The sequence below is a fragment of the Triplophysa dalaica genome, chromosome 17, assembly GCF_015846415.1.
Source record: "Triplophysa dalaica isolate WHDGS20190420 chromosome 17, ASM1584641v1, whole genome shotgun sequence".
Taxonomy (NCBI): Eukaryota; Metazoa; Chordata; class Actinopteri; order Cypriniformes; family Nemacheilidae; genus Triplophysa; species Triplophysa dalaica.
Window position 1 is genome coordinate 11,634,320 of NC_079558.1, and position 22,168 is coordinate 11,656,487.

At 41.4% G+C, this 22,168-nt stretch overlaps 2 protein-coding genes across 13 annotated transcripts in view; one reads left to right on the plus strand and one right to left on the minus strand.

Annotated features, from left to right (window-relative positions):
- Positions 1 to 2,376, plus strand: part of LOC130439343 (protein shisa-6) — a 59,997-nt gene extending 57,621 nt beyond the window's left edge. For all 12 annotated transcript variants that reach the window (XM_056771918.1, XM_056771920.1, XM_056771919.1 and 9 more), the window contains one exon: positions 128 to 2,376. In XM_056771918.1, the coding sequence (XP_056627896.1) occupies positions 128 to 912 (785 nt within the window). In that variant the 3' untranslated portion in view covers positions 913 to 2,376. The remainder of the gene's footprint in view (positions 1 to 127) is intronic.
- A 9,202-nt stretch (positions 2,377 to 11,578) lies between these two features.
- dnah9 (dynein, axonemal, heavy chain 9) overlaps positions 11,579 to 22,168 on the minus strand; it is a 137,975-nt gene continuing 127,385 nt past the window's right edge. Inside the window, exons 67-69 of the mRNA XM_056771917.1 lie at positions 16,916 to 17,098; positions 14,708 to 15,097; positions 11,579 to 12,209 (exon numbers count right to left, since the gene is read on the minus strand). Coding sequence (XP_056627895.1) covers positions 11,982 to 12,209; positions 14,708 to 15,097; positions 16,916 to 17,098 — 801 coding nt within the window. The 3' untranslated portion in view covers positions 11,579 to 11,981. The remainder of the gene's footprint in view (positions 12,210 to 14,707; positions 15,098 to 16,915; positions 17,099 to 22,168) is intronic.

The following is a 22,168-nucleotide window of genomic DNA, read 5'->3' on the forward strand; positions in this document are numbered from 1 at the left end:
GCACACTGTTAACTGATTAACTGATTAACTTGAAGAAATATATATTAAAAATGTCAGTTTCTGACATTTTGAAGTTTCTTAAGTTTCTTATTCTGAAGTTTCTTTTTTGTTGTATTATCTTACACAGCAGATAAGGACGTGGATGATTACTACACCAGAAAGAGGCACCTCCCAGATCTGGCAGCACGGGGAACTCTTCCCCTACACATGATAAAGATTAATCAAGAGTCTCAAAGCAGTCAACAGGTACAGCAGCCGCAACAGCCGCCCCGCCAACGCCCACGCAAAGTTCAGAGAGCCATGTCCCAGGATCGTGTGCTGTCCCCCGAGCACGGCCACGACAACGACTTCCCCATGTCCCCCTATGACACGTCTCCTTACGGCGGCCGAATCCTTTCCGACGAGCAGCTCCTTTCTGCCGAACGCCTCCGTTCTCATGAACGCCTGATCTCCCAGGACCGGCTCCACGCTCAGGACCGACACTACTCCCAGGACCGCATCCACACGCAGGACCGTATGATGACCCAGGAACGCCTCCATTCGCAGGACCGCCTCTACTCCCAAGACCGTCTCTACTCGCAAGATCCACTGATCTCCCCCGAGAGGATGATGTCCATTAAGCGCTCAGGGTTCCACAGCGAAAAGTCCATTTCCAGAGCCATATCCCACACGGATGTGTTCATGCCCACCACACCCATCCTGGACCGTTACAAGATGACAAAAATGCACTCCCATCCCAGTGCCTCGAACAACGGCACACCAAACACTTTGACCATGAGCCAGAACCAGACAGCCTCCAAGAGACAGGCCTTCGCCTCTCGCCGCACTCAGACCGTGGAGCAGCTTCACTATGTTCCACAGCAACACCACCATCACTACCGCACAGGCAGCAAGACCGAAGTAACTGTTTAACTACCTACGAGCTCATGACCAATGAACCACGAACCCCGGCAAAAGTATACATTAGCCAAAACTGGTCACGGATAACTGACCCAGCTCCAGCTACTATATATTTAGAACTGAGACTCTTCTGTGTGCATAGCCACTCATCTATATGTGTTTGTAGATCACAAAGAAGGGATGGACACATTGGGGATTCATAAGGGCCTCGCACGGTGACTCGCAGAACGCGAACAATAACAGCCGGAAGGTGTGAAAGAACGTACAACGAACGGTGTGGACGTGTAACAGAACTGTAGAAATTTATATACATATATAAATACGAATACTGTTTATACTTCCAGTCCTAGTCAATAGCTTTAGAAGTTCTTATGATATCCGCACTTCTATCGGTGCCTCTACGAAAATGTTCCATTTCAACGATGAAGTGGTTTTGTGGGTTGAAAAGCACAATCAAGTAAAAGTTGCGTTGTTTTTCGTTCTTTTGTTCAGTTGGTGATGGCTGGCACATATGAGTTTGTTCCTAAGTTAATGGCCGGTTATTTTGCAAAGATGATTGTAAATATGCTTGTTTAGCCACAGTAATTGGACAAGTCTGTTCTGGTTGCCATTTGTATCACTGTAGTTTGTTTTCTTTAGAGGTTCAAGAGTACGGACTTAAAGTATAGACCCACTAACCCAGTGTTAGATCATTTTAAGTATTATGATACTGTACGTGTGTCTTTTCAAATGTGTTTGTAGGAAGAGATTGGGACGAATGCTGTTGAACAATGACAACTGTTGATATCTGGCTGTAGACTGTGTTGCAGTGACTCACAAGACAAATGAGTATATTATGCTTGTTGTACTAGCTTCAAATAAAACGTACTTATTTTTCTAAACACAAACATTCATGTGCAAAAAGAATGATATGCTTCAAAAAACATTGGAGGAGACTGGAGTGAAATGTAGCATTTTTACATTTTCCTACGCAACTCATGGATATATAGTAAAAACATATTTATAGTTATGCATTTTACTGACACGCATAGCTCATTCAAGCATTTTATCAGAATGTGTTTTCCCTGGGAATCAAATTTACTGCCTCTTATGGTAAGAAACCGTTTTGTGTGCCAAACTGAACCGTTATTAGATTTATGATGAGAATATTAAATCATAAAATGGGAACAAGACAAGAAGTCAGACTGTTTGTGGTAACGGTTGAAATTTGTAATACAAAGTAATATTTATTATTGCTTTCTATTTATTCATTCACAACCAATTTCATCAACAAATATCTGTACTGAAAATCTAAAGTAATCTGTTGGTGTTTACTGTTTGACTGCTCTTTGCAAACACTATACAATTATGTTTGGACAGTGTGGAGTTTGCTAAAAATAATGATGATTTCTTTACAAGATTGCATTTTTAATTTCGGGCATACTTTTTATTACCCAGGTATAACAATTACCTAAATTTCACATGTACCAATCTGTATTGACATTCATGTTAACCATCAACCTAAATAAATTACATAAATAAACATTTCAGTCTCAATTCAAAGGCAGTTATATATGGAAACCCGTTTCCGCCAGGGTTGGGATTTTTTTTAGAATTAGTAAGTCATAATAATGACTTAGTATCTCATAATAATGAGATAAGTCGAAATTTCGACTTAGTAAGTCATACTAAGTCGAAATTTCGACTTATTAAGACATAATAATGAGATACTAAGTCGAAATTTCGACTTAGTAAGTCATAATAATAATTAGTATCTCATAATAATGCTGCTACATTCATTACGAAAGTAATTCCCGCGGCTCATAATGATTTACATCTTATAAAGCGATTTGATCGGTCAGTCCAAGAAACTTAATGTTATTTACAATCAGCAGTGCATTGCACAGCCACAGGCAATCGGTTTGCGCACGCGATAGATCGCGTTTTAAAACGCGATTCGTGCCCTTGAAAGTAGGTTAACTGTAGGAATGGTACATCACGTGAGCGGTTGTCTAAGATAAGAGAAAAATATGTGTTGTTTGCATTCATTATGTATAACAGCTATATTTAAGAAAAACAGCTGTTCATCTCTCCCAGAACTCGCACTATGCAAAGAATATGGCCTGTAAGTGCGTGGGGCACATGAATGCGATTGGATTTCACCCGAAGATGTGATAATAGCGTTCAGTTTCTTGCACAGATCCATTGACTCGCTTAATAAAACCCTAATTTAACGTCACGAGTGGCAGAATTACTTTTGAAAACCAAAATAGCTTCATAAATATCTTCTTGAAAAAATAATTGCATCCACATATTGGGCAAATAACGCATCAAGGAATATTAAACACAATTAAAACGCCAAATAACCCCTATTAATTTAAAATCATGAAAAGGCACAAATGGATGTAGCCTACTGGAAGCAATATTTGTGTGCATGTTTTAATATATGGCCTATAAGTAACAGCAACAAAACAGTATAAAAGGAACAAAACGCAATAAATATTAGAAATGCAAAATGACAGAATAAATGAAGATATAATCAAAAAAACGGCCTGCATCCAATTTATACTTTTGGAATCTGGCTCTCAAAGAGAAGTAGTTAAAGACCCCTAATGTAACGCAATGCACACGTCACATACAATCACCCCCCCCCCCCCGATTATTATTTAACACACCTAATATTATGTGATGGGCGCTCTTATAACTATGGAAGCCCGTTTCCGCCAGGGTTGGGAATTTTTTTAGAGTTAGTAAGTCATTAGTCAGATACTGAGTCGAAATTTCGACTCAGTAACTCATTATTTTGAGATAATTAAGTCATTATTATGAGATACTAAGTCATTATTAATAGTAATTTCGACTTAGTATCTGACTAATGACTTACTAATTCTAAAAAAATTCCCAACCCTGGCGGAAACGGGCTTCCATAGTTATAAGGGTGCCCATCACATAATATTAGGTGTGTCAAACGATTTATCACGATTAATCGCCATCAGAATAAAGGTTTGTGTTTATATTATATGTCTGTGTACTGTGCATATTTATTTTGTATTTATAAACGTACACATACATTTATATATTTAGGAAATATCTGCATGTATAAACAGTATAATTTTAAGTAATATTAAATGATACACAGACATATATTATGTCAACACAAACTTTTATTTTGGATGCGATTAATCGCAATTAATCGTTTAACAGCCCTACATAACTACACTTGAAACATACTGTAACAATCCCATGTTCACAGAGAAAGGGAGAACAAACGAAACAAAGAAAGTATTGCCACTAAAGCATTACTGTGCTTTAAGAAATCAAAGGTAAATCTCCCATAATAGTAGTAATAGGGGAGAGTGGGGCACAACTTAACGTTCACACTTTTTGATTGTAGATAGATTCTTAGTACTTATTTACAGAAGCAACATACATATCTCTGCTATTAAATAAAAAAATTAACACTTAAAGGGATATTTCACCCAAATTCAGTCATGATTAACTCACCCTCAACATTAACTCACCCCCTGCTGTGTCATTTTTTTCAAAACCTAGTAAACAGTTGCTAGGAGTGGCTGACATCTTTCAATATGGTGTTATATTCGTAGACAAGAGGACAGTGCTTAAGATGAAATAAGGTTGAATTTGTTGACCTACACACCAAACATAAATAAACATATGATGATGAAATGTCTGTCCAATGTTTCCATGAAACACATCAAAACTTCATATGACTATCTGGCTATGAGAAAAATACAGAAAGCACAAGTCTCTCGACCCTTTATAACTATGTGAAACATCGATTTTACATTTAACATTTAAGTGTGTGCTCTGCTAATGCCTATACTGTTTACATAAGCATTAACAGAACAGAAAATAACTTTACAGAAGATAAGCCTTTCTTTATAGAAAAGCCCCCTTACAATGGAACGCATTACCTTTCACATGATCTACTTTAGTTGTCCCCCTTTCTCTCAAACATATTGTTACTGTTCAACATTACAGTCGCTTTAACAGCCCTGCCTGAAATTCACTTTTAAACAATTTTTCATTTGTACATTATCTTCATAAATCCAACTATATTTTAACTTTGGAAACACTTTGTGAGAGTTTGAGAGAAAAGCAATTACACAACACCTAACATTCGGAACAGCAGGAGAAATTGTGGTGTCATCCCGACAGAGCTCTCACGCAGAGAAAGAAACTAGTGTATCTGAACACTAACCAAGCAAATATGTAACTTGGGGATCTATATTGGCGCTTTTCTGGACATGTGAATTAATACCTGCTGTTTGCATACCAGCAAACGTTGTCAAACCTTCTTGAAATTCATTGAACTTCACGGGTGAAAACGCAATTTTCGCATACAAACAAGCCTTGCGCATTTACATTCCGCATTTGCTAAAGCTTTAAGAGCGAGACGGACTCGGATCTCACACCTTTTCCCTGTCACTTCTTCCCTCAGCATTTAGATGGAAAATATGACACTTGAATTAAACAGAGTCTGTGAGGAGTATTGGTTAAAGTGTCGGAAACCAGAAGCAAAAGGCAGGCTAAAGCTTTCGCTGTTCGCAAATGGTTGCTGACTAAAACATTTGTCCATATAAAATAATGAAAAGGTCTCCACTTCTGAGAGTAATGTCTTGTTCAGTCAAAACTTTTCCATGTTAAATTTTTTATCCTGGCCAGGTTGGGGGTTTGAGGTTCTCTGCCAGAATCTGCAACATGAATGGTTAATTATTTATTTTCTGTCTGTCAGAATGGGCGAAGACTGAGGTTTTTTAATGCATTGTTGTTTTAAAAACGGAAGGTTTAGCTTGCTGAAATGGTTGTGCCTAAACACTTAAAATACACTGCCTTCTGTTACTCTTATAAGAACTCCCATTAGGATTGAACATTATATAAATCTTCATTTTACATTTAAAGAATGCTGCATTTAAAATCCTTGTACAGAAAAAATCTGAAGTGGCTTCAAGCACTTCCATTAAGTTTACATTTTGCGCTCGTCTCAAATTACCATATTTCAGAAAGTGAAAGTGATATGTTACAATTCTCAGGAAATTTGCATACAGCCTGCTTTGCTTTAATATTACATATACTGCGCCATTGCCTGCTCTCACACAAGTCATTTCTCAAGACTGACCTGTAGCCTAGCAACCAACATTTCCCATGGAAAATGATTAAACCTACCTTCTTTACATTCTGAGCAGGAGTCTTTGATAAATTTCTGCCTTAGCCTGACACTTTGCCCACCACTTGTACCCGGCAGCGCAAACATCAGCCATGCAATATAAAATATGAATAGTCAGCCTGCATTTGGCCTCTTTGAACGGTGACATGACTGCAGGATGAAGGTGTGGGAAAGGATGGTAATGTGTTGGGGGCATTTGGGTCTCTGTGTAAATATTTGGTTTATTGTGGAAATATATAAATGGCCAGGTTTGTTTTATTTGAGGTCTTATAATTGGGTTACAGTACTTATGAAAATGTTGGTCGTAATTTGAGCCCTTCTGTTTCTTGTTTTCTCTGATAATATCAACGTCATCTATTGTGAACTACTTTTTAGAATCTTTTATAGATTGTGAGATGATAAAACAAGCATACAATCAAATATCAGCAAAAAAACAACTGAGGTTGAAGAAATTGATGTATTCCATTGAACTCCTTGTTTCAAGCCTGCATACATTTCTTTATTCTTTGGAACTCAAAGAAATATATTTGGAGGAATATTAGCAATTTTCAGTTCTGTGACATTATCCAGTAACATTATGGAATTTATTTTATATTTCTTTGTTCTATTGAACACAAAATAATATATTTTGAAGAATTTAGAAAAAACTAACAGTTCTGGGGCACCTTTGACATGACGTACTCGGTTACTAACGTAACCTTGGTTCCCGGAGATACGGGAACAGGTACTGCGCAGCAGAACGCTATGGGGAAACTCCTTTTCTCCGATGACGGAAGCTTTACAATAACGCAGTGAATACTGCAGGGCCAGTGGTGGGTGCAAAGTAAAACTACGCCAATGGCAGCAAAGCTGCATGGACGTATGGCGATGGCGCCCGCCAAAAGGGGAGGGGCTTATGGCTATATAAAAAGACACAGCGGCGTAGGTAGATCCCATATGGATACAGTGAGGGGGCGAGGGGTGCGTAGCAGCCTGGAACCCTTCAAGAAGCAAATGATGAAGTTGTTCTTTTCTACTACTTGGCCCTTATCCAACAGCTCTTGCAGGAAGGACAGAATTGATGATACGTCACAGTATATTCTGTGCCGCGAGTTGCACACCAGGCGGAGAAGACAGACCACTGGGTATAGAGCTCTGGCTGGGGGTGCCAAATAGTGTTACCTGCCTGAGAGAGGAGGGAAATTGTCCATGGGGCTGCTACGAGCAACTAAGACGCTCTCTCAAAAGAAAGCTATTCGCGAGCGCAGAGAGGAGAGACTCATGCTCTCGCAGTGAGAGCATTCCGTCTCTCTGAGTGCGTCTTGAGCAAGGAAAAGCTCCCAAGCAAGAGACACACTCGCCGTGATCGTCAGCAGCGTAAATTGGCCATGGGGCTTCTACGAGCAACTGAGACAGAGGAGGGAAATTGGCCATGGGGCTGCTACGAGCAGCTGAGACAGTTCCGCAACCCAAGGCTGGTTCTTCCAGAGTGGGGCTATGAACAGCACCGTGTGCGTCTGTTCTTTTCTCCTGATCATCTGTGGCATAAGAGTGATCGGGGGAAGGCATAGAGGAGCCGGTTGGGCCATTTGTGGGCCAAGTCATCCATGTCCTTCGAAAAATACAGTTGAAAGAAAAAGTATGTGAACCCTTTGAGCGTACTTGGATTTCTTCATAAATTGGTCATAAAATGTGTTCTGATCTTCATCTAAGTCACAACAATAGAGAAACACAGTCTGCTTAAACTAATACCGCACAAACATTATACGTTTTCATGTTTTTATTGAACACAACATGTAAACATTCATAGTGCAGGGTGGAAAAAGTATGTGAAAGCCTAGGCTAATGACTTCTCCAAGAGCTAATTGGAGCCAGGAGTCAGCCAACCTGGGGTCCAATCAATGTGATGAGAGTGTTGATTAAAGCTGGCCTGTCCAATAAAAAACACACACCAGTTTTGAGTTTGCTGTTCTGAAGAAGCGTTGTCTGATGTGAACCATGCCTCGCACAAAAGAGCTCTCAGAAGACCTACGATCAAGAATTGTTGACTTACATAAAGCTGTAAAGGGCTACAAAAGTATATCTAAAAGCCTTGATGTCCATGTGTCCACAGTAAGACAGATTGTCTACAAATGGAGAAAGTTCAGCACTGTTGCTACACTCCCTAGGCGTGATCGTCCTGTAAAGATGACTGCAAGAGCACAGCGCAGAATGCTCAATGAGGTGAAGAAGAATCCTAGAGTGTCAGCTAAACACTTACAGAAATCTCTGGCACATGCTAACATTTTTGTTGACAAATCTACAATAAGGTAAACATTAAACAAGAATGGAGTTCATGGGAGGACACCACGGAGGAAGCCACTGCTGTCCAAAAAAAACATTGCAGGACGTTTGAAGTTTGCAAAAAGAGCACCTGGATGTTCCACAGCACTACTGGCAAAACATTCTGTGGACAGATGAAACCAGAATTGAGTTGTTTGGAAAGAACACACAACGCTATGTGTGGAGAACAAAAGGCACAGCACACCAACATCAAAACCTCATCCCAACTGTGAAATATGGTGGAGGGGGCATCATGGTTTGGGGCTGCTTTGCTGCCTCAGGCCCTGGACGGATTACTGTCATCGATTGAAAAATGAATTCCAAAGTTTATCAAGACATTTTGCAGGAAAACTTAAGACCATCTGTCCGCCAACTGAAGCTTAACAGAGGATGGATGATGCAACAGGACAACGAGCCAAAGCATAGAAGTAAATCAACAACAGAATGGCTTCAACAGAAGAAAATACGCCTTCTGGAGTGGCCCAGTCAGAGTCCTGACCTCAACCGGATTGAGATGTTGTGTCATGACCTCAAGAGAGCGATTCACACCAGACATCCCAAGAATATTGCTGAACTGAAACACTTTTGTAAAGATGAATGGTCCAAAATTTCTCCTGACCGTTGTGCAGGTCTGATCTGCAACTATAGGAAACGTTTGGTTGAGGTTATTGCTGCCAAAGGAGGGTCAACCAGTTATTAAACCCAAAGGTTCACATACTTTTTCCACCCTGCACTATGAATGTTTACATGTTTTGTTCAATAAAAACATGAAAACGTATAATGTTTGTGCGGTATTAGTTTAAGCAGACTGTGTTTCTATATTGTTGTGACTTAGATGAAGATCAGAACACATTTTATGACCAATTTATGAAGAAATCCAAGTAAGCCTTAAGGGTTCACATACTTTTTCTTTCAACTGTAGGTTGGGCAATGAGTGTCGTCTTCTGAGTCAAAAAGGTCAACTTCTGCCTTGCCGAAGACTTCCCAGATTTCCTTAACCGACCTGGGGTGGAGCGTCCATTACTCTGAAGGGACGTTGCTCCGAGATAGCATATCTGCTCCCTGGCTCAGTCTGCCCGGCACTTGAGTTGCCCTCAGTGAGGGATTGCACTGGGCCAATTCCAAGAGGCAAAGTACCAGGGAAAAAAGGCGTCTTGAGGAGAGGCTCCCTGGTGATTTATGTAGGACACCACTATCATGCTGTTTGATCGGACTAAGACGTGGCGGTCCCGTAAGACCGTCAGGAAGTAGCAAAGTGCCAGCCATACTGCCTGCATTTCCAGGTAGTTGATGTGCAGTCCCTTTTCCTCGAATTGAAGACCGCCCCCCAGGAACGATATTTGTTGGCTGGAGGACAGAGAGCTCTACGCAAGGTTGATTCTGAGCCCCAGGCAATCTAGATGGCTGAGAAGGTGGTACCTGTGGGACCTTAGCTCTTCCTCTGATTGTGCTAGAACAAGCCAGTCATCGTGGTAGTTCAGAATGCGGATTCCCGTATGCCTTAGAAAGTGCGAGGAGCTAGAGACAGTCCAAATGGAAGGACCATGTATTGATATGCAACCCCTTCGCAAGTGAATCTCAAGAATCGTCTGTGATGGGGAGCTATCTGGATGTGGAATTAGGCGTCTTTCAGATTCAGGGAGAAGAACCAGTCCCCTGGGCATATTTGCGAGAGGATCTGTTTCAGTGTAATCATTCTGAAGAGCCGTTTCATAAGGGCGCGGTTCAGATGTCTGAGATTGAGGAAGTAGCGGCTCTAGAAGCTTGAGTTTGATCTGGAGCTCTTTTGAAGGAGGTCCATCCACAGCGTGGTCCCTTCCTCTTCCTACCTCGGTCTCAGGATGGTGCCTAAGGCGCAGGGTCCAGCTTGATCTTTGGCCGGGATACCTACTGCTGAGGGTGGGGGATACGTCTCCCAGAGCGTGAGCGCTGACACATCTCATCACCTATTGCCTTCTGAGCAGTGGGCTGCTGCTGAGTCGGGGCTAGCTTAGGGCGAGCCGACGTAAGTCTGGATCAGGGTCTCTTGGGCAGGAAGTGCTTCATGGCCTGCAAAGACTTCTGCGCTGCCATGAAACATTCTGCAACACCCTCGACTGCCGGTCCGAAGAGGCCGGTGGCGGAAATCGAGCTTGTGCACTTCCTTGATCTCCTTCCGCGTCAGCCATAGATGGTGCTCGAGGACCACGAGACTGGCCATGGATCTGCCTATCGCCTAGGCCATGGCCTTGGTGGCGCGTAGAGCATGATTTGCCACGCTCTGCAGCTCTTCAGCTCTTCAGGCTGCAATATCAGTACCGGACTCCTCCATGCCCTAGAGGAGTTTGACCTGGTATACCTGGAGCACTGCCATGGAATGCAGTGCTGAAGCCGCTTGGCCTGTGGACGAGAATGCGGTCCAGGTGGTCTTACACGGCTTGGAGGGATGAGCAGCGTTATTGTAAAGCTTCAGTCATCGGAAAAAAAAAAAATGCCCCATAGCGTCCTGCTACGCAGTACGAGTGAAGTATAGGGAACCAAGTGCATGAGAAGCTTTTATATTTTGTGTATAGTCCTACATAAAAAATTTAAAACAATTGACTGAATTTGTTTTCATGAGCACCAAAACCTTAATCGTAAAGCTAATCCATAAATACATGAAATATGTTTTATAGACATTGGGAAAATTATACCTCCATTGTTCCATATGAACAACTAAAATGTATTCAAAAATATAGTATTCTGAGTGGTTTGACAAAAGAAAGCATTAGAACCCATTATAATTTAAACGCAAGGCGACACAAAAACCAATCAAGAACAAGCTGTTTGTCGTGTCATGCTGTGCCATTTGCGTCCGTTGTAGACATTATGTAAGAGAATGCCCAGAATACACACAGCTGAAATCTTTACTAAGGCTGTGAAAAGTTAGAACAGGATTTTATAATTTTGGTCACATTACTCCCATACTCCCTTTTGCATTATTTCACTTTTGATGAATACTTTAATTCTAACATATGGGAAATACAGTAGCCATAGTAATGAAATGTGGCAAAACAATTGGCTTGTACTGTATATTTCATATATATTTCTTTAACTACATCACTTATACTGGTAGAGTACACCAGAGAAATTAATAGAAAGAACATGGGAGAAGCTTTGTGTAACACAAACCAACATTTCCCGGTGCTTCGTAATTGGATTCTGGATAGATTTATTGCTTTTCTCCACATATTCGCGTTTCCCGTGGCCCTGCGTTTCATAGCTCGGTCTCTGTACGTGTTGTTAAGCTTTCTCAATAACAGATATAAGTGACCCAGGAGGCTCCTCTGCACTGCTGTGGATTCACAGAAACACTGTGCTGAGGTTTTGTCACTATCTACAGACAGACACAAGAGTTTCTCAGGATATATTTCAATATGATACAAGAAGGTTGAGATTTGTACTTCTCGTATACAACTTGCAACTTACATAGAAAGTCACAAATCTGAACAAATGCACAACAGTAGAAGAATTTATTTTGCAAAGTGCTTTTTAATCTAACTGAATGCACACATTGTTTTTACAACCATTTTGTTAGGAATCTGTGCATTTGATGCAATTACTACTAAATATTTTCTAATATGATTTATAGTTTCTATATTTGAAGGAGAAGAGCAACTCCAGCTAAGGTCCATTTGGATGGATTTTCTTTGGTCTTCAGGTTAAACGTCCAGACGTACGTGGGTCCACGCTGTCTGGTCTTGTAGACAGGACACTGGTACACATTCCGTGTTTCCTGTTTGTCTACAGGGATGGCTCTGATGAAGATCACAGGCATTGTAGGTGTGAGCTCTTTTAGACGGGCATCGACCATTATTCCAGCCTATAACGTACAGAAAACATAGGTTTAACATACAGTCTACAATGTTAATCAATCTATGTATAAAATATGTTTTAATGGCTCTTATATGTATATGCAATTGAAAAGTACCCATTTAGATTCGGTTTTGTTTAATGAAACTGTTGTAGGCAACACCACCACAGAATGAAGTCTCTTGAGAGCACCCTGCATTATTCTCCACAAAACTAGTTTTGTTTATGCAGTAATGCCCTAGCCTCCCTAAACAAGGCAAAGTTAATGCAGCTGAAGTTTTAACGGGCTTGCAGGACTCTTTCTTATGGAGAGCTAATTAATCCTCTTCTGCTCCACAGATGACAGACAAAAGTTGAACATTGCAAAGTATTAAAGGGACAAATGCAAATAATGTTGACATTGCAGAAGCCAATAGAGGACACGGCTTATGTTTCCCATCGAATTACCGCCCTGTCTCGTGGCAACAGTAAAACTTTACAATGCTTTTAAATACTGACTCTTAAAAAACCCACAAATCTAACAAACACTAAAGCTGTCTGTGTAGTGTCTTTTATACAAAGTTACAGGAAAAAATTATGTGAAAATTTCAAAATTATTTTCATTTTTAGTTCCACGTAAAACCATTTAGTCAAAGGTTCCTTATAGTCTTTCTTATCTTTTCATAATCTGAAGAACCTTTTTTCGCCACAAAAAACAGAAAGGTACTTTGGATGTTTAAGGTTCTTTATGGAACCATGTAGACAAAACATTTTCTTCTATGGCATCAAAAGAACCTTTTGAAGCCCCTTAATTTATAATAGTGTATTTATAGAAATATAATATATATAAAATAAATATAAATATATATAAATTTCAAATAAAATTATTGTTTCTATTTGCATTTATAAGCATAAAATGAAAACTGGAGAAACAGGTCAAAATAACAGGAAAGATGCTCTCTATTTTCCAGGACTCAAATGCAGCAAAAAAAGGGGTATATTGACTTTAAAGCAATATTTAAGTCTAATTTCATAAATAATATGTATTTACTTTAAAGCAATATTTGTACAAAAACTCAAAAAAATGTTTTATGTGAAAGCTGGATTTTTATTACAGTTTTGTCATGCTGTCAGTCTTTCACATTTCTGTTGGATGACTTTAAGTCACTCCTGAGGTTTGATTTTGTTTAAATTCAACAAATACTGCACTGGAAAGGCCAACATCTAAAAATGCTGATTAAATGAAAATTTTAAATGGTCTCTTAATTTTCCCACGGCTGTATACTGGTTATGGTTCTCAGTTTGGATAATAGGCTGAATCCGATGTCCTGACCAGGCAAGCTTGACAATCAGAATAATTTTCTTGACAACTTCACCAGAACTGCTCCTGGACCTAAAAACTGGTCTTTGAACTATTTGAAGCACATTACATTAAATCATAAGCTAAAATATTTTTTGGACTAAAGCTGCAAACTCTCATCACCAAAATACGGACTGTATGACATCATGAATAATTGTTATGTATATGGTTCAGCACGATTTCCTTGATATTCTCTTAATCCGTTAAGTCTCATTCATAAATAAGGGAGTTATTATAAATCTCACTGGTGTTGTAAACTGTGCACCTGGGCTGGTCTTGGGGTACAGAAGTTCTGTTTCTATGTGCTTTCACACTTGGATAAGCTGTGTAATAGCTTTTCCCAAAAGCCAAAAATCCATCTAAAACATACATGAGCAAAACCAGCCGGCCACAGTGATTCAAATCATCCTGTGTCATTTAAGGTCCAGTGTATGAAATTTAGCGGCACCTAGCGGTGATGTTGTGAATGGCAACCAATGGCTCACTCCCCCCTCCCTTCATAACTACGGCAGCAGACAAAGGACAAAGATGTCATCATATTTTCGCTTCTTAGCTGAAGGAGATAGCGTACTTACGAAACACGCTCTTAGAGAAGTTTTTTTGCCGTTTAGGGCCACTGTAGAAACAACATGGCGAATTTCATTTAAGGGGATTCGCTGTGTATGTAAATAGAAATAGCTTATTCTAAGGTAAGAGAAACATAACACTTCATTATGTAAGGTCTTTATACACCTTTTTATATTGCATTTCTGTCAATAGATCTTCCAAAAAACGACACATTGGACCTTTTAAACAGGCTTTAGAGAGATCTGCATTGGCTTAAATTCATTTGAATTACTGTAAACTGTGAAGTGAATGAGCTTGTGTTGATTATGCATCAATGTTGGTAAAAATCAGTAAATAACAGCTTTTTTATTAGTAATGCAAACTGCAAAAAGGAAGAGAAAGTCTGTGTTCTTATTATATAGTCAATATTGTTGATTTATTTATTTTAAAGACATAATAAACAGCGACAGATCTACAATATTAGGATGCATTCACCCTGAACCTTGAGAGTTCTTTAGAAGGCATTCACACAAATATGCAGCCTGTCAAAAGCATTCGGCTGTCAGTCAAACAATTTGTGGGAACCAAACCCAGTCTGACCCCCTTAACAGAAAGATATTTACCTGTATATCCCATCTTGCTCCCTCTATGAAGAGCCCATGAATGTAGGCGCCCTCCCTTGGCGGAGAGCTAAAGTCTTCACGGTTTTTCTTGGTGACGTCACACTGCAGGCACATTTTGTCCAGCGGCCACTCATTGCGGCGGGCCATGGACTGCATGATGGCTGTGAGAAAAGACTGAGGGTTGAAGAAGCCGGCTAGCCAAACAGCAGAGGGCAGGGTGAAGTCAGTGGTCCAGGTCTCCAGCTCTTTGATGCGACTGAGGAGGTCTGTAAACCAGATGGCCAGACTGGAAATGGATGGATAGGCACGCTTGGTCCAGGAGTCAGGCACTTGATCCAGATAAATGGCGTTTTGTAAATTCTCCATGTCATTGGTCATTGTGAGCTCACCCTGTGAGGTGACAGTAAACATGATGAGATGCTTAAAGGAATAGTTCACACAAAAATGAAAATTCTTTGTCAGCTTTATAAGACTCTTTCTTCTGTGAAACACAAAAGAAGATATTTTAAGAAATGTGTCAGTTGTTTGCTCCCTACGAATGGAAGTCAATGGGGGCCAATGTTGTTTGGTTACCAACACTCTTCGAAATATCTTCTTATGTGTTCTGAAGAAGAAAGAAAGTACGACAGCTTTGGAATGACATAAGGGCGAGTAAATGATGAAAGAACTTGAATTTTCGGGTGAATTATCCCTTTAACCTCCCTCCTTTACAGGTTGTAAATAAATGTGTTCTGTAGTCCCACATAAGTACCAAGTAGCCTTTTTAACTCATTTCAATAGGGGTTACAGGCTCCACACAGCTTTGAATATCACCTCAGTCACTCCCTGTTGAATCTTTACTAAATCAAAACACCTTCAGCCAAGGCCAATATGCTTCATAAGATAATGACAGCCATCAATTCATTAGGTTTAACATCACTCAAGGATTATTTCCTATAAATAGATTTCAAAAGAGCAGTCCAGTCACTCGACTGCATGGTAGTGATTTAATGCTGCCGTTACCAGAAGGTGTGAGCCTACCAGTAGGAGTGGGAGAAAAACTTGATGCATCGCGATCTATCGATTCAGAAAAAATTCTGTATTTAGTTCAAATTGCCACTGTGCGCGGGCGCGGAATAGAAATATCCGTTGACAGATGAACATAAATGTGCTGTCGTAGTTGCTTCGTTTAGACCACGATGGACAAACTACGACTTGCTCCATCAGATATGTAATCAGCTGTGTGGCAACACTTTGGATTTTGTGAAGACAAAGAGAAAGGTATCGTTGATAAGAACGATACTTTGTGCAAAGTCTTTGGGGCCAAATTAAAATATTTCGGCAACACGACTAACATTAAGAAACACATTACACGGTTTCACTCGGAGCTGTAGAAGCAGCATTGTGTTTGAGTGGTGAGTTTTATCACTTAAGATTTGCGGCATTACTCTGTCTTGGATAACTTAGAAGCTTGCGGCTTGTGTTCTGCAAACACATGCCTTGAATGAAAGTAACACAGGCGCGAATATAAATTAAATTCTGCACAATTTTGCAAACAACTGTAAAATTGAGAACAAAGACTTTGTTTTGGTGAGTGACAAAGCCTCTCACATGGCTGTTATAGCACAGCTTGGCAAGTTTCCACAGGTGAGATGTTATGCTCACACACTCAATTTGGCTTCTCAGCTAGCGCTGAAGTTGCTGTCAGTGTCAAGGCTTTAGGGAGGGTGAGGCGGATCGTTTCGTTCCTAATGATTGTTATTTGAATGAAACATGGAAAGCCATACCACTACAGAGCTTGTATGTCCAAAATGTAATTAACTTTTTTTGGAAAATATATTCATTTTTAAGATAGCAATACTGTCAAACAGAGATTCTAACTACAAACAAAAAGCATAGAAACTTGGTTAAAATGTGAAGGTAATGTTTTGCACAGCAGAATAATTAATTACCAAAAAATGTATGTTAGGAATCGTTTTGGAATCAAATAGTTGCTCCCAGAATCGGATCGGATCGTGTCTAAAGATTCCCACTCCTACCTTACAGGCGTGCAAAGAAAGCAAGAACTACCTTCAGCTTTTAATAGCGAGGCATAATAATCATGTAATTTGATCCGCATGTGTTGCGACAATGGGATCAGTACACGCACAGCAGGCGTATTTTGTGACACACGGGAGTAGAACGGTTTTAACACCGAAGGACTTCATTTAAGATGAGATGAGTTCAAACCTTCAAGCCCAGATTGAGTTCTTTTAAAGAGCGTCTGATCTCCTGCGTCAGGATGTTCATTCGTTCGCACTCCTGGAGTGCCACCACGATGTACGGCGTCCTTTCCTCCACCTTCCCCATCAGCTCAGTCAAATTGAACTCGTCCGGAAGCTTCTCCAGAATCTCATCAAGTACGACTTTCACCTGAACACACAAGAGATGGAATTCAAAATCCTAAATGTCCTCCAAAAACAACTCTGGTGGAGACTGTGAAGGTGGCAGAAAAAAAATCAGCTTGATGTTGGGCTATTTAATCACGGTGCACTCGGCAGATCTATTTGTCTATGTCAGTTCCATGAACGGCTCAATGCAAAGTGGTCATTGCTTACAAATCCCAATGTCCTGACTAAAAAAGGTCAGCTGTCATAATGCATTGGACCAGATTTACACAGTCTCATATCTTATCTTTGAAATGTCAGAGAGGTACAACTGCTGGGAAATTAGCTCACTTTAAGCTCTTCAGAGACAAGGAGCTTCAAGTGTCTTTCTCAGGACATGTGTGATTATGGTGAACCTTTTCAGAAAGTAGAAGAGCCAGAGCTTAGTTAAGCGAGTTTAATGGGATTGAATGTTTATGTTGTTCCTTTGAATCCTTCTATAGATTTATTTGAGAAACAAAATTACCTATTAATATAAGATATAAGACTTATTTTGTAAAAAAAAAAAAAAAAAAAAAAACATACTCGAAAAACGGTCTGTGGGGCACGAAAAATAAAAAATAGTTGGGTAGAAAAATATAGAATAAAAAAAGAGATCTTACACCACCTACATTTTCACTGGCAGTCAAATTCTCTCTCAGAAAATGTAACATATTGATTAAAAAACACTAAATTTTTCACACACATTAAGCAATTTATGATGTCCTATTTCATAGTAAAACATATGCCAATATGGTCTATAAACCCATGTGTGGGGTTCAGGTCTGTGGAACCCAATTTAAAGGAGAAGTTAACCTTTGAAATTAAACTTCTGTCATATTTACCCACTCTCTTCTCATTTCAAATCTGAATGACTTTCTTTCTTCCGTAGAACACAAAAGAAGGTATTTTTAAGAATGTTGTTAACAGCCATTCACTTGCACTGGTTACAATAGAAGTGAATTGGGAGCTGTGCTGTTCTGTTACCAACATTTATCTTATTTTTTTGTGTTCTGCAGAAGAAAGAAAGTCATGCAAGTTTGAAATGACAAGAGGAAGGTGAACTATCACTTTTGTTTACCAAAAAAACTTTTTTTCTAGATAAACTTGTCTCTAGGGCTGTCTAATGATAAATTACGGTTAATCACGTTTGTGTACTGTGCAAATTATTTTTGTATTTATAAACACATAGACATACACATACATGTAAACATTTTAAGGAAATATTAACATGTATTCATTTATATTTACCACAAATTTAAATTATATACAAATGTTTATTAATTTATTTTCTCAAAATGATGTTAATGGATAATTATAGATTAACAAAGTTCGGGAGAAGCCAGAGCATATAATTAAGACCGGCTGGTTCGCAATCAGCAATCATAGACTCCAACCTATCAGCTCAAGCGAACAAGCACTTAAGTAGACCAAGATTCTTACCTGAAGCCATCTCAAAGGATTACACATCTACACATCAGGAAGGACGTAAAGTATTCAAGGGATCATACGGGTTTGCAATCGATGCAGTCACGCAGCAGGGCCGATCCGTGAGGCAACATTTCCAATTACATCTTCCCGCAGATTAGGGAAGCGTTTCCGTATCCCCACTTGTTTACGTCGCGCAAGTCACCTCGTTCGTTCCCACGTGCAATTGCTGCCGGCACGCTAGCTCGCTGCTAAACGCCAGCTCATTGCAAACGCTAGCTCGCTCCTAAACGCCTGCTCATTGCAACGCGAGCTCGCTGCTACACGCCAGCTCATTGCAAACGCTAGCTCGCTCCTAAACGCCTGCTCATTGCAACGCGAGCTCGCTGCTACATGCCGGCTAATTGCAAACGCTAGCTCCCAGCCAGCGTTTGCTCACTGCTAACGGGGAACGAGCGTGAAGACGCCGGCCCCAGCAAACATATGCTAGCACGCCTCACAAGATCGCCGTGATTCGACCCAATCCAATAAAGATACGCTCAATGACAACACGTCAACGTTTCAATGGCTGTGCAATAGATTTTGGTGAAAACGATTCACTCTGTCGTTCCATGCAGCAACGTTGACTCTAATCAACCCCAAATTCCATGACTCAGTTCCGATAATTCACAATATATGAGAATGTACATAATTATAAACTGACTTACTAGTGTTGAACAGCCGAACTCTCTGTCACGCAAGAAGCTGGGTGAGTACAATCTTTTAATACATTTATATTTATCCACTGTCATTCCGCGGCGCCACTGCACTCAAGATTGGCATATCGCTGGCCAGCACGGAACCGTGCCGTTCAGCGAACGTCAGTCATACTATTGTAAACTTCCGGAGATTAGTAACATAATCGGCACTTCCGAAAGGGATTGCTGGTTAACAAATGTGTCCGTATCCAACGGGATACGTTTCTACACAGGGTGTCATTCCCATTTACATCTTGCCCAAATAACGCACGCACCCGTTACAGTTAAAGGTGCAATTTGTAACAATTTCGCAGTAAACTATCACTAAACCACAAGCAAGTGTTTCATATAGTAAATACTCCGTTGAACACAATATATATCTCAAATTATTCTTTCTACTTGTAAATCGTGTTTGTCACCGCCTTCTGACGTAGAAACCGCATGACCACTGTGTCTTGGACAAAGGTGGAAGTAGTGTCCAGCGTCTAGTTAGCCACAAGCTTGTTACAAGCAGTAACTTTATATATGGACCACAAATATATGCAATATAACCATAAACTTCATTGCTCTACTCAATACGCTAACATGATTTTGCGTTCCCGTCTGATCGATGGCAGTCAGCGGTGAAGACAACAGATCCCATCATTCCACCCGCCTTCACAGCGTCAAGCTACGGCCTGTTGTTTAGATCGTGCACCATGTAGTGGCGGTTATTACAAACTGCAGGGTTAAGCTACACAACAAGGGCACGCACCAGCATATTTACCAGTTGCTTAAACGCAAGATCTCTATGGTATCTCGTCTGCCAACCTGAACACAACCACATCTTGGAATCGCAACGCAGTCACAATGTTACCTCTGAAATAATTCATTGTTTTTTTACCCACACAGTGCGCACATCAACTTAAAGATACATGAGCATTCCACAAGTCGGCTAGCCTAGGCTGCGCTCCAGGTTAGCCATTGTCGATGCCAGTTGGGGGCAGACGGGACATTTCCCGCTCCCTCGCACGGCAACCGCCAGCACAGCTTGAGCTGGCCTGCAACAGCACTGTCCGGTCCGTTTACCCGCTAAACATCACTCCTCCACCTACCCAAGCACCCGCCTCATGGCCAGCGGATCCACTACTAACAGCCGGCGCTTGCCAGGATGCCGTCACCGGCCTGAGGCCAGTTGGCCGCTCCAGCGGAAGCCACAACTACCCTCATCTCTGCGACTCAGGCAATGTCTCAGCATTCTTTGGGGACTGCTGTCCCCTCTCCGATGCCTTTAAACGCTCCGGTTCTGGAACCTCCTCCAGTCTCTAAAAGCATCAGGACGCAGATTTTAGCAGAAATTCAGGCTGCTTGCACCAGAGGCAGACCAATCACCAACTCCGGTCCCTCCCCTTTCGGCCTTAATATTCAACTAAATCATCCTCTAAATACCTTGCTAACAGCCTCCAGAAACTCAATCATCCATGCCGTTTCTGACAGGACCCAACGGACATACCTCACGCCTTGGAGGAACTTCAAAACGTTTCACCTCTCATACAACATCCCCTTCCCGGATTCTTCCCTCCTCTCCATCATGTCATTCATATCCTTCCTCAACACGAAACATCTCAAAGCCAGCTCAATCAAAGGTTACTTGAGCGGGATCCAATTTTTTCACAAACTGATGCACAATTCACCTTCCCCAGCCATAGAAAGTCCTCAGACATCCCTGCTCCTCAAGGGCATCCAAAGAACCCAACCTCCTCCTCGAGACGCCAGGCAACCCATCACATTAGAGATCCTAACAAAATGCATCTCCACTCTTCGCAGAGGCTACCACACAAAGCACACCGCACGCACCCTCGATGCCATGTTCATCCTGGCGTTTTTTGGTTTTCTCAGAGGTTCAGAATTCACCACTACATCTCACTTCAATCCTTCAGCTCACCCTTCCATCGCTGATTTGTCCATAATCGATCATGAAACCATCTCATACTTCATCAAGCAGAGCAAGACAGACCAGGCCAGACGTGGTCATCCAATTTACATCTCCAAACTCCCTTCACCGATCCAGCCGTTCCAAACATTAGCAGCATACCTCCACTCCAGGACATCACAGGCCTCATCTCCATCTGACAATCTCTTTGTGGACGATTCAAATCACCCTGCATCACGTTTTTTGGTTCCAAAAACACCTTAAACTGGTCTTATCACAATCGGGCATTCCGGCGGATAAATTTTCCACCCATTCCTTCCGCATCGGCGCTGCAACTACGGCCGCCCAAAAAGGCCTTACAAAATCACAGATCCAAACACTCGGCCGCTGGTCGTCCGACGCATTCAAGAACTACATCAGGACCGACCGTGCCCACATCAGGAAAACACACCGGACCCTCCTCACCCACCTCGTCAAGCATCAGCCTGCGTCCACCCTTCAAGCATCACCCCCTAGATGAGGCATCACCAATGCGCCTCCCCGCACCAGAGACAAATTCACTCCATGCCACCCACCCTTTCACGTTCTGCCATAGCAGAATGTCTTTCTCTCATTCATTGAATCCCTGCATGTCTCCCTCACCTCTTCCTGGAAGTATTGTGCTTCCTCCCTCACTCTGCAGCAGCAGTCTCAATCACTTTCCTATCACCTCCTCGAAGCCAGTATCGCCGCAGCGACCGCCCCCCCAGGGCTGTGCTTCTTTCCGTGTTCTGCAGCGCAGTCACAATCACTTTCCATCCCTTCCAATCACCTCCTCGAAGCCAGCATCGCACCACGCGACCGCCCCCGCAGGGGCCCGAGCTTCATCCCTCACTCTGCCGCAGCAGAACGTCTCTCCTCCACTTAAAATCGAATCCCTGCATGTTTCCCTCACCTCTTCCCGGAAGTATCGTGCTTCCTCCCTTACTCTGCCGTCACCACTTTCCTATCACCTCCTCGA